The 13,608-nt window shown below is 47.0% G+C and overlaps 1 protein-coding gene across 1 annotated transcript in view; it reads right to left on the reverse strand.

The window, feature by feature from the left end:
* LOC138288499 (poly(3-hydroxybutyrate) depolymerase-like) overlaps positions 1 to 12,778 on the reverse strand; it is a 240,661-nt gene extending 227,883 nt beyond the window's left edge. Inside the window, exon 1 of the mRNA XM_069230048.1 lies at positions 12,657 to 12,778. Coding sequence (XP_069086149.1) covers positions 12,657 to 12,738 — 82 coding nt within the window. The 5' untranslated portion in view covers positions 12,739 to 12,778. The remainder of the gene's footprint in view (positions 1 to 12,656) is intronic.
* Positions 12,779 to 13,608: the final 830 nt, after the last annotated feature.

Here is a 13,608-nt window from a genome sequence, read left to right on the forward strand (position 1 = left end):
CAAGGAGCATGGGTGTGTCAGGAGTTAGGAAATGGGCTGACATGTACATGGAATATCATGTGTGCAATGCTTGTCATAGGTGTGGCACTTGTACTGTCTATGTTCTGCTTCTTTGGAACTCTAGTCACAGATAGTCCTTGCAAAGATAGGTGCTGTACGACTTACTGCTGTCAAGGATCTGGTCATATATTCCTGTTACCAATGCAATAGCACATCCACTGCCTCATGTATGAGGCATTTTTTTGCCTTATAGACTGATGGTGTCTTAGTTGTGTGCCATATGCTGCGATGAACCATGTTGCCAACATGTATGTGTGAAATAGGTGTGGTCCTCTGCTATTGCCCTTCAAAGGTGAAATGTACAGGATATATGTCAGTTACAGTGTGTGTGTATGTGACTGTTGTATAATATGCATCACAATTGCTTTGGAAATGTCTGTGTCCTGATCAGTATACCAGCAATGCTCCATGAGGCTAAACTCTTATTCTGATAGTTAGAGATAAAGGTGAGCAAAAATGATTACCCAGACCATGATATGGTGATTATTATCGGTGTTTATTTACATTAGTTAATACAGTGGTGATGGTGAGTTGTTTTAAAAGAAATTGTTCACAATATGTTGGCGCCTACGCAATCCAGCAGCTGTGTGTTGTTGTTCCCCCTCATATTGCAGGCTAGCATCCTCCTCTTCAGGCATTTGTGGCTCTGGTTCTAAGAAGGGAATGTTCATTCGTATGCAAATGTTGCGCAGGATGGCACGTGTTATAATGATCTGACAGACCATTTCTGGTGAATATAGGAGGCTGCCACCAGTGATGTCGAGGCACTCGACTTGAGGATGCCAAAGGTCCTCTCGACTATGGTGCGTGTCCTCCTATGTGCCTCATTGTAGGCACGCTCTGCTGCAGTGCTTGGGTTGCCAAATGGTGTCATAATCCATGGCTGGATCCCATACCCCTGATCAGCTGAAAAAGAAAATGAATGGGATCATGTTGATGTAGCTTGCCCTAATAATACCACCTTGCATGGCAGTAGTTGTCTTGTGTTGTCTGTGACTCTTTTGTGTTATTGTGTTCCTTCCTAGGCTTGTAGGATGTACCATCTGCATTGTGTTGTTTCCTTGGCTGAACGAGTGTTTGCCTGCTGACCGGTTGTCAGCAGTATGGTTGGGTATTTGCAGTATAGTGTGCACTCCCTAGCATTGTGACTTGTGTTACAGGTGTCCCTGTGTCTTCACTGGGGGTGAGATGATAGTTCCATACACAGATTCAAATTGACAGTGGTGGTACCACATTAGCATCTATGTACCCTGGGCATCCCATACCTGTAGACTTATGCAATGGGTTAATTTAAACATCAGTGAGACGCTTACATTTTGCAAGGTGACAATTAGCCAAACCTCTGCATACGTTGTGATCATTGACGTCTGAACATTTGACTGTACACTAATTTTAGATGTGTGACAGGTTGTGGGAAAGTACCATCTTGCCTGGCATGTTACCGCCATATTTCACTGTATATATGTTGTTTTAGTTTATGTGTCACTGGGACCCTGCCAGGCAGGGCCCCAGTGCTCATAAGTATGTGCCCTGTATGTGTTCCCTGTGTGATGCCTAACTGTCTCACTGAGGCTCTGCTCACCAGAACCTCAGTGGTTATGCTCTCTCTGCTTTCCAAATTTGTCACTAACAGGCTAGTGACTAAATTTACCAATTCACATTGGCATACTGGGACACCCATATAATTCCCTAGTATATGGTACTGAGGTACCCAGGGTATTGGGGTTCCAGGAGATCCCTATGGGCTGCAGCATTTCTTTTGCCACCCATAGGGAGCTGTGACAATTCTTACACAGGCCTGCCACTGCAGCCTGAGTGAGATAACGTCCACGTTATTTCACAGCCATTTACCACTGCACTTAAGTAATTTATAAGTCATCTATATGTCTAACCTTCACCTAGTGAAGGTTGGGTGCAAAGTTACTTAGTGTGTGGGCACCCTGGCACTAGCTAAGGTGCCCCCACATCGTTCAGGGCAAATTCCCCGGACTTTGTGAGTGCGGGGACACCATTACACGTGTGCAATGTTCATAGGTCACTACCTATGTACAGCGGCACAATAGTAACTCCAAACATTGCCATGTAACATGTCTAAGATCATGGAATTGTCACCCCTATGCCATTCTGGCATTGGGGGGACAATTCCATGATCCCCCGGGTCCCTAGCACAGAACTCGGGTACTGCCAAACTGCCTTTCCGGGGTCTCCACTGCAGCTGCTGCTGCTGCCAACCCCTCAGACAGGTTTCTGCCCTCCTGGGTTCCAGGCAGCCCTGGCCCAGGAAGGCAGAACAAAGGACTTCCTCTGAGAGAGGGTGTAACACCCTCTCCCTTTGGAAATAGGTGTGAGGGCTGGGGAGGAGTAGCCTCCCCCAGCCTCTGGAAATGCTTTGATGGGCACAGATGGTGCCCATCTCTGCATAAGCCAGTCTACACCAGTTCAGGGATCCCCCAGCCCTGCTCTGGCGCGAAACTGGACAAAGGAAAGGGGAGTGACCACTCCCCTGACCTGCACCTCCCAGGGGAGGTGCCCAGAGCTCCTCCAGTGTGTCCCAGACCTCTGCCATCTTGGAAACAGAGGTGTTTGTGGCACACTGGACTGCTCTGAGTGGCCAGTGCCAGCAGGTGACGTCAGAGGCTCCTTCGGATAGGCTCTTACCTCTCTTGGTAGCCAATCCTCCTTCCTAGGTAGCCACACCTCTTTTTCTGGCTATTTAGGGTCTCTGCTTTGGGGAATTCTTCAGATAACGAATGCAAGAGCTCATCAGAGTTCCTCTACATCTCCCTCTTCACCTTCTGCCAAAGGATCGACCGCTGACTGCTCAGGACGCCTGCAAAACCGCAACAAAGTAGCAAGATGACTACTAGCAACCTTGTATCGCTTCATCCTGCCGGCTTTCTCGACTGTTTCCAGGTGGTGCATGTTCTGGGGGTAGCCTGCCTCCTCTCTGCACCAGGAGCTCTGAAGAAATCTCCCATGGGTCGACGGAATCTTCCCCCTGCAACCGCAGGCACCAAAAGACTGCATCACTGGTCCTCTAGGTCCCCTCTCAGCACGACGAGCGTGGTCCCTGGAACTCAGCAACTCTGTCCAAGTGACTCCCACAGTCCAGTGACTCTTCAGTCCAAGTTTGGTGGAGGTAAGTCCTTGCCTCCCCACGCTAGACTGCATTGCTGGGTACTGCGTGATTTGCAGCTGATCCGGCTCCTGTGCACTCTTCCAGGATTTCCTTCATGCACAGCCAAGCTTGGGTTCCCGACACTCCTTCCTGCAGTGCACAACCTTCTGAGTTGTCCTCTGGCGTCATAGGACTCCCTTTTGTGACTTTGGGTGGACTCCGGTTCACTCCTCTTCCAAGTGCCTGTTCAGGCACTTCTGCGGGTGCTGTCTGCTTCTGTGAGGGCTCCCTGAGTTGCTGGGCGCCCCCTCTGTCTCTTCCTCCAAGTGGCGGCATCCTGGTCCCTCCTGGGCCACAGCAGAACCCAAAAACCTCTACTGCGACCCTTGCAGCTAGCAAGGCTTGTTTGCGGTCTTTTTGCGTGGGAACACCTCTGCAAGCTTCATCGCGACTCGGGACATCCATCCTCCAAAGGGGAAGTTCCTAGTCCTCTTCTTTCTTGCAGAACTCCAAGCTTCTTCCAACAGGTGGCAGGTTCCTTGCACCCCCAGCTGGCATTTCCTGGGCTCCTGCCCACTCTCGAAACTGTTGCGACTATTGGACTTGGTCCCCTTGTCTTACAGGTACTCAGGTCCAGAAATCCACTGTTGTTGCATTGCTGGTGTTTGTTCTTCCTGCAGAATCCCCTATCACGACTTCTGTGCTCTCTGGGGGTAGTAGGTGCACTTTACACCTACCTTTCAGGGTCTTGGGGTGGGCTATTTTTCTAACCCTCACTGTATTCTTACAGTCCCAGCTACCCTATACAAGCTCACATAGGTTTGGGGTCCATTTGTGGTTCGCATTCCACTTTTGGAGTATATGGTTTGTGTTGCCCCTATACCTATGTGCTCCTATTGCAATCTACTGTAACTTTACATTGCTTGCATTACTTTTCTTGCTATTACCTGCATAATTTTGGTTTGTGTACATATATCTTATCCTCATACTGAGGGTACTCACTGAGATACTTTTGGCATATTGTCATAAAAATAAAGTACCTTTGTTTTTAGTACTTCTGTGTATTGTGTTTTCTTATGATATTGTGCATATGACACTAGTGGTATAGTAGGAGCTTTACATGTCTCCTAGTTCAGTCTAAGCTGCTTTGCCATAGCTACCTTCTATCAGCCTAAGCTGCTAGAAACACCTCTTCTACACTAATAAGGGATAACTGGACCTGGCACAAGGGGTAAGTACCTCTGGTACCCACTACAAGCCAGGCCAGCCTCCTACACAGGTTCACTGCAGACCTCTCAAACATGGCTAGCGATGTCCCGACCTCAGTGTGTTCCTGTCCACATGTTGCTGCTGTGGTGTATGTGTTGTTTGTCCTAGAGGGTTGCTGTGCAGTGTGTATTTAAGTAGGTTTCTGTACTTACCAACAAGTAGTCCATTGCCATATCGTCCATCCTGGAAGTGTTGATTGATGGTACAGTGACGGAAGATGAATGAGTCATGGACACTCCCAGGATACTTTGCCACGATGTTGGTGAACAATCTTTGGTGATCCATAATGGCCTGCACATTGATGGAGTGTGTGTGCTTCCTGTTGCGGTAGAGGTGTTCAGTTGCAGCAGGTGGCACAAGGCGTACATGTGTGCAGTCAATGGCACCAAGGACGTGTGGGAATCCATTAATGAGGTAAAAGCCCTGTTTTGTCTCCTGCTGCTTCTGCAGTGTGTTTGGGAAGCAGATGTGGCGGGGTGTGAGTCCAATGATGGCACCCAGTACTTTGGGCAAGAAGGCAGAGAATGATGGCTGTGTTATTCCAGCAACCAGGGCACCAGTGCTTTGAAAGGAGCCACTTGCCAACATGTGAAGTACAGCTAGCAGCTTGGTTTCTGTTGGGATAGTGCGGGGTGTCAGCAAGGTGGGTGCCAACTGTGGCTCAATGTTGCGCAGCAGCTGCTGAATGGCCTGCCAGTTCAACCTGTACCTCTGGATGATGTCATGTTCCCTGAGGCCATGAAGGGTTGTCCTGGTGCGGAATATCCTCTCCTGCCTTCTGCGCTGCCTTTGGGGTCCCTGCTGGTGTTGTGGTAGCTGCTGTTGTTGTTGCTGGGCTCTGCATCTGCATGCACGCTGGATGAGAAGCACCTCCATGTCTCCCTTTTGCTGCTCTGCTGTTGCTTCTGTGTGTTCTCTGCTGTTGCTTCTGTGTGTTCTGATTAAATACAGGTGTGTTTGCCCCATTTTAACGCCTGCCCTGACCCAGGCGTTAATTTTTTATGCGAATCGGGCTGTGCGTCATTTTCCGACTCCACCTCCCGGCCGTGCAGCATTTTTGCCCGGAAGCATAAATACGACGCACGGCTGTTTAAGTCATTTTTTGGATGGGAACACCTACCTTGCATATGATTAACACAAGGCGGTTTCCCGCATCCAGAAAATGATGCACACGGCAGGATTTTGACATCCGTGGGCTCGGGCGTCAAAGTTTAAATATGGAGCAAGTTTTGCGCCGAATGTGCGTCAAAATTGTTGACGCACATTCGGCACAGACGGAGTATAAATATGCCCCCAAGAATTTTCAGAGCCACTCAACCTGGGATTCAAGATCAAGCCTGAAATATTGGGATCATAGTCCACATATCTCAGACTTGTTGTGGCAAAGGAAATAATCCATGATCACCCCAATGAATGGAAGCTTTTGTGACTTAATCAAGTGGCACTTCGGCTTTTTACGGTAAACCCCAATGATGTTATGAGTTCTGCTGTCGTTCAGGAGTTGTCCACAACTGATTGTGACAAGTCTGCTTTTATTACCTAGTTGTCAAGGTACATGAACACAGGAAATCCTTAATTCCGAAGATGGGTATCTATCACAGCTATCACTTTTGTGTACACCCAAGAGGTAGAGGTGAAGCTGAAGGGGGGACTTGGTACATTGAGAATGCTCCAGGTCCACATTAAACCACAGATAAAGACAGTGGGACTGCAGGATGGGCATAGGGAATTACACATCCTGCAAGTCACAGGAAACCATAATATTTCCAGGATGCAGAGCAGAATAGATTAGAGCCAATGTGAGCATTCTAAATGTGTCCTTAGACAGGAAGGCACTCAGGGATTGAAGGGGCCTGAGGCCTCTTTCCTTTTTCAGATGAGGAAACATTTGCAATAACAATCCCCATCATTCTTGTAACAAAAATATGTTCTATGGCAAACTTGTAGAGTAACATGTATCTCCTGCTGCAAGAAGGACAGCTACTCCTCCTAAATTAGTTCTGCTGTAGCCTTACTATCCTTAAAGTGTTCCAGAGCAATGTCTGCCTTCTCTCCAAAAAGGCAAGACCCAACAATGGGCATGTACATCAGCGATGCTTGCACATTGGCAGAAAATTTGCTTGGCTTCATCCAGGCTTGTCTGCAAAGTATGACATTGTTACAGGCTGCCCTGCTAATGCAATTCCTGGTATTTAAGCCTGTACAGATGACATATTTTACCACTCCTTGCCATCAAGGATAGTCTGAGCCAAAGAGGCCCTAAAGTCCTCCAGGACTGCTGGCATAATGTATGTGTAGATCACCCCAATAAACAGACTTAGTGTGGCAGAAGAAAGCATTTGCAAAGCCATCAACCCTTTAAGATTCTCTATGCTGTAGATTGGTCAGAAATTAATCAGGAATCACCTTACTAGTCAAAGCCTGTACAATGAGACCTTCCAGAATAGGGTACTTGGTGAGAAAATCTGGCTCATCTAGCGCAGACATATCACCTGGCCATCTGCTTGCTAATGGGTGGACAAGAACATGGTTTTGACCAGGCAGTTATTGGAGTCTGGGAGGACTTTACTGGATGGAAGCAAAGGCTCAAATGTAGCTGGACCAGGCTGCAAAATCTCTGTCAAAACAATTGTCTTAGTCTCAATGGAGGGCTGCTGCAATTCTACAGCCGCCGCTCTCTGAACCACCTCTGTAAATGAGGTGTTTTTCCCTTGGTGGCCCATGTGGTAAATCAAGTTCTGTTTCAGAAGAAGTGTCAAGTCCACTGGTGCTATGTAAATAAAATTATAAAACATCATTAGTATAATCAAGAGGGAGCAAGGACTTCCCCACCACACCATCAGCATCAGTAGCCTAGTGTCCACCCTGCTCTGGCACTTGTTCAGAGTCAGAACCCAAAAAAAAATTAAGCCTCTGCTGATGTATTGTGGATGAAGCACCAGATTAGAGTCATGCTGCACGACAGCTGGTTGAGCTTTTGTGATTTCGTAACATGACTTTTGTCGGGCTCAGGCTTATGTCTGCTAGGGGTCACACATGGGTGTGAGCACCAGGTCATTAGGCTGTGCCAGTGGAGTGGGTATCAGTGTCAGGGCGACCAGGACCAATGTGGATCTTGGAGCTGGAGTGGAAGTCTGTGCAGTAGTTTGAAGTTGAAGTTTGAAGGGGCCGGCAACTGGTTCCATTGGGAGAGACGGCACTGGGGCAGGACCCACGAGTGGTAACTTATCTGGAGGCCCCTGTGGTTCTGTGGGGTCTGACGGCACACCAGCGGGAGACAGAAGCATTTTAAAGATGTGTAGAATGTCATCCTTGAAGGTCTCAATTTGCTGTGGGGTCAACAACGTCCTGGGGGAGTAGGGGTGTGTCGGAACCAACTGCGGTACTGGTTCCATGGCCGGTGACATAGAAGGAGTGCAACTCAAATCTTGATGACCTTGTGCCTTTTCTTTGGAGTTACAGTGACAAGATGAATTTGAGTCCTGCTTCACTTTCTTGTGCTTGGGCTTTGACTTACCAGAGGATTTCAAGCAGGACGTTGAGAGGTCACAGGATTAGTCCTGTGACCGTGACTGAACCTGTGACATGGAGAGGGAGTGGGACCTCTGCAAAGACCGTGGCTTTGTGTTATGTTCAATGATGTAAAACTTCAGATCCTGGTCCCAAATCCTGTCTGGGTGCAATTGGGTACATCTGTCACACAGCTTCCATTTGGGGTTGGAGCACAAGCACCAGAGGCATACCTTGTGAGTGTCTGAGACCCACATTTGTTTCCGGTAGTTGCAGCACAACTTGAATCCTGTTGTTTACAGTGTGGACAACTTTCCCTGGCACACTGTGAAAGAATTTTATGAATCGTCGGAAGACTAATAAAGAGGAGAGTCAAGCTCCAGATGTGAAGTTGCAGAACGAAAGGAACTGTCGTTAGCATGCAGGGGTGGCACTTATATGTGGCTCTGCCCTCTCACATCCAGTGTGGTATGCATTCAAGGTTTAGCCCCACGGCGCCACCTATCGCGCGTGGGAGTGCTGCTAGAAAATTCTCCAGATCCACTGTGTGAAAGGTGAGGCTCTGCGGTTAGAAGTATCCACCAGAAATTCATAAGACAGCGAGCCACACACTATGCAGTGTTTCAGCACTATGTCAGGAATGTTTTAATTTGTATTACTTTATGTAATGTCAATTGCACTGCTTTCATAAGTATGTCACACACAGGTCAGTAAGCCCTCCAGTATGTCACACATTTGGAAGAGATGCATGTGATCTGTCACATTAGTAGCAATTTGTTCTCAAGTATGTCACACATTTGGCACTACTCTATGCAATATCTCATACAATAACAGACAGACTTCTATTACGTAAAGCACTCCCACATCCACCAGTGTAGATGTCACACACTCCAAGAAGCACTTTTACACTCAGCACAGACTAGCAGGTACACCCTACAAACAGCATTCTTTCCCCCTTGCAGTGTAGCAGTTAGATACGACAGACATCAGTTTCTCAGACCCATCTCAGCAGTCCCAAATCCTGTCTGGGTGCAATTGGGTACATCTGTCACACAGCTTCCATTTGGGGTTGGAGCACAAGCACCAGAGGCATACCTTGTGAGTGTCTGAGACCCACATTTGTTTCCGGTAGTTGCAGCACAACTTGAATCCTGTTGTTTACAGTGTGGACAACTTTCCCTGGCACACTGTGAAAGAATTTTATGAATCGTCGGAAGACTAATAAAGAGGAGAGTCAAGCTCCAGATGTGAAGTTGCAGAACGAAAGGAACTGTCGTTAGCATGCAGGGGTGGCACTTATATGTGGCTCTGCCCTCTCACATCCAGTGTGGTATGCATTCAAGGTTTAGCCCCACGGCGCCACCTATCGCGCGTGGGAGTGCTGCTAGAAAATTCTCCAGATCCACTGTGTGAAAGGTGAGGCTCTGCGGTTAGAAGTATCCACCAGAACTGCATAAGACAGCGAGCCACACACTATGCAGTGTTTCAGCACTATGTCAGGAATGTTTTAATTTGTATTACTTTATGTAATGTCAATTGCACTGCTTTCATAAGTATGTCACACACAGGTCAGTAAGCCCTCCAGTATGTCACACATTTGGAAGAAATGCATGTGATCTGTCACATTAGTAGCAATTTGTTCTCAAGTATGTCACACATTTGGCACTACTCTATGCAATATCTCATACAATAATAGACAGACTTCTATTACGTAAAGCACTCCCACATCCACCAGTGTAGATGTCACACACTCCAAGAAGCACTTTTACACTCAGCACAGACTAGCAGGTACACCCTACAAACAGCATTCTTTCCCCCTTGCAGTGTAGCAGTTAGATACGACAGACATCAGTTTCTCAGACCCATCTCAGCAGTCACTAAAAATTGAGACTGTTTCACATTACAGACAGCACTCTCACGTCCCTCTCAGAATAGCAACAAAGTCAACAGGTTGGCAATATACCTCAAATTGCCTCTTAATTGGTTATTGTTAGACCAGACAGCCTTAGGGTGGTCACCCCTAACTTTTTGCCTGCCTCCCTCCACTTTTTGGACACTGTTTTTGCTGGCTTTTAAACTCTGCGCACTTTACCACTGCTAACCATTGCTAAAGTGCATATGCTCTCTCCCTTAAAACATGGTAACCTTGAATCATACCTGATTGGACTATTTAATTTACTTATAAGTCCCTAGTAATGTGCACTCTATGTGCCTAGGGCCTGTAGATTAAATGCTACTAGTGGGCCTGCAGCACTGGTTGTGCCACCCACTTAAGTAGCCCCTTTTCCTTGTCTCAGGCCTGCCATTGCAAGGCCTGTGTGTGCAGTTTCACTGTCACTCCGACTTGGCATTTAAAAGTACTTGACAAGCCTAAACCTCCCCTTTCTCCACATATAAGTCACCTCTAATGTGTGCCCTAGGTAACCCCTAGAGCAGGGTGCTGTGTGGGTGAAAGGCAGGACATGTACCTGTGTAGTTTACATGTCCCGGTAGTGTAAAACTCCTAAATTCGTTTTTGCCCTATTGTGAGGCCTGCTCCCTTCATAGGCTAACATTGGGGCTGCCCTCATACAGTATTGAAGTGGTAGCTGCTGACCTAAAGGAGTAGGAAGGTCATATTTAGTATGGCCAGAATGGTAATATAAAATCCTGCTGACTGGTGAAGTTGGATTTAATATTACTATTCTAGAAATGCCACTTTTAGAAAGTGAGCATTTCTTTGCACTTAAATCTTTCTGTGCCTTACAATCCACGTCTGGCTGGGCTTAGTTGACAGCTCCTTGTACATTCACTCAGACACACCCCAAACACAGGGTACCCAGCCTCACTTGCATACATCTGCATTTTGAATGGGTCTTCCTGGGCTGGGAGGGTGGAGGGCCTGCTCTCATACAAAGGACTGCCACAACCCCTACTGGCACCCTAGCAGACAGGATTGAACTGAAAGGGGACCTGGTGCACTTCTTAGCCACTCTTTGAAGTCTCCCCCACTTCAAAGGCACATTTGGGTATAAAACAGGGCCTCTGCCCTACCTCATCAGACACTTGCTGGAGAAGAAACCTGAACCAGAACCTGCATCCTGCCAAGAAGAACTGCCTGGCTGCCTAAAGGACTCACCTGACTGCTTTCTACAAAGGACTGCTGCCTTGCTGTTGCCCTGCTGCCTTGCTGAACTCTTGTCTGGCTGTGAAAGTGCTCTCCAAGGGCTTGGATAGAGCTTGCCTCCTGTTCCCTGAAGTCTCAGGACCAAAAAGACTTCTCTTTTTCACTTGGACGCTTCGTGCGCCGAAATTTTCAACGCACAGCTTGTTCCGCGGCGAGAAAAATGCTGCACACCGAAGCTGATCAACGCAACGCCTTCGGGACGACCGGAACTTCGACTCACGGCCTCGCAAGGACAACGCCGCCCGACCTCCAGAGGAGAAATCGACGCGACGCCTGCTGTGAGAGCGAAACGCGCAGCCCTGCAGAACGACGAGCAGCCGGAAAACAAGCAGGAGAATCCACGCACAGACCCGTGACATCTGGTAATCCCCGCGATCCACAGAAAGAGACTGTCCGCGCGCCGGAAAACGACGCACGACTTCCCCGTGTGAAAAATAACGATGCAAGTCCGTGTGTGCTGGGGAGAAATCGACGCACACATCATTTTTCCACGTATCTCTTCTTCTGTGGCCCTCTGAGGAGATTTTCCACTCCAATCCAGGTACTTTGTGCTTGAATTAGACTTTGTTTGCTTTTTAAAGACTTATGACGCTTTATATCACTTTTCAGTGATATCTCTACAAATTCACATTGCAACTTTTTTTGTTTTGACCTACAATTATCCTGATAAATATATATTTTTCTAAACACTGTGTGGTGTATTTTTGTGGTGCTATATGGTGGTATTGTATGATTTATTGCACAAATACTTTAGACATTGCCTTCTAAGTTAAGCCTGACTGCTCGTGCCAAGCTATCAGAGGGTGCGCACAGGATAATCTTGGATTGTGTGGGACTTACCCTGACTAGAGTGAGGGTTTTTGCTTGGACAGATGGTAACCTGACTGCCAACCAAAAACCCAATTTCTAACAGTTATATTGTGGACTGACGAGTTAGTGAACACAAGAACCGTCGATGGGTGGATGAGCAGATGTGTAATGACAAGTGCATAGATGAACAAATGAGTAACTATATCAACTGAAGTATCCACACGGGTTCAGAGGCCAGACCTTTTGGCTTTGACAACGCTTGCTTGATATGCCGCACGTTCGGCAGTGAATGCTGTAATCTGTCATACATCGACCTCCATAACGTCCCACCTTTTGCATTGCGTCCTCCATTATGTGGTGCACCTAGCATTGCTCCCTGCGGTGTGTCACACGTTCAGCAGTTCACCCCCATTATGCGATATTTAGAAGTGCAGACTCCACTATGTCGCACAATTGAGCGTATGCCGTACAGTATGAATATTTTATTATGTCCAATACGTGGCAGTTGACCCTGACGTATGGCAGACATTGGGCGGAAGGTCAAACAATAAGTCACATTCATGGCACGGGCGACGACATGTTGCAGTAAATCACATGCATTGCGTATATCTAGCATTCATTCGCTTTAGAATGTCACACATTTGGCAACGTGATATGTCACCGGGACTGGCATGTGTCTCCATCAAATACTAAAATATGTCAGAATGCTACTGTATTGCTTACCTAGTCGTGACTGTGCGTGGGAATATCCACCAAAAAACAGAATAAGCAGTAGCTGTTTCATTTTAGCATTTTCGGACGGCATGTTTCTGAGGAACACTGACGACTCAAATGAGGGAACAGGACGAACACCTGCTCTGGCGCCAGAAGCCCGCTTTTACGTAGCAAGTGACCTTGCGCATCTTGCACGCCAGTACGTGCTCCTATGCTTCTGACCTGTTATCAGTGGCAGCAGCTGCGGATTTCCCAAAGAGGGAACTGTGAACTTGGGCTCCCTTCGGTTTCTAGAAAAAAAGAGAGAAATGGAAAACGTATACTCGCAGATCCCATAAATGAGTAGCAGCAGAAAGGAGCTGGTGTCACGAGGCACGCAGTCATCAGAAGCAGAGTCTGACAGTTTATACAATTTTGTTTTTTTCAAAGTATCACAAAGAAATGTGCAACATGGACAACTATGACAGTAAATCTGTTTTTGCTCATTTAGTCACAAACACGAAGCATTTTAAAATCTACAGGGTTAACGCCTTCTCTTCAGAGATCTTTTGTGTACTCAGCAATTTTCAGGAGGTGATAATAAGATAACTCTGATGATTAATGCACTTGCTGAAGAGATCTGTGTTGTGTCTACCCACAGTTTTGACATCATAAAGTAGTTTAGAGGGTTAATGTGCCTGCTATAAAGCACAACCTATAACATGCACATCACAAATGTATATTTTATGTAAATGTATCAGTGGATTACTGCTATTGTCACACAGATCATTTTGTTAGCACAGTTCATAAGTTACAGCACTTCTAAACTAGCACAGTGAGCCATGACCCATCAAGTATCTGCATGCAAGCTGTAAAGCATATATTTAGAACATTATTGTTCTTCCTCTCAATCTTTTGCTATCCAAAGACTGCTAAAAAGTGTCTTTCTTGTGAAGTAATGATCTCCTATGAGTACAGACAA

The sequence above is a fragment of the Pleurodeles waltl genome, chromosome 4_1 (assembly GCF_031143425.1).
Source record: "Pleurodeles waltl isolate 20211129_DDA chromosome 4_1, aPleWal1.hap1.20221129, whole genome shotgun sequence".
NCBI lineage: Eukaryota > Metazoa > Chordata > Amphibia > Caudata > Salamandridae > Pleurodeles > Pleurodeles waltl.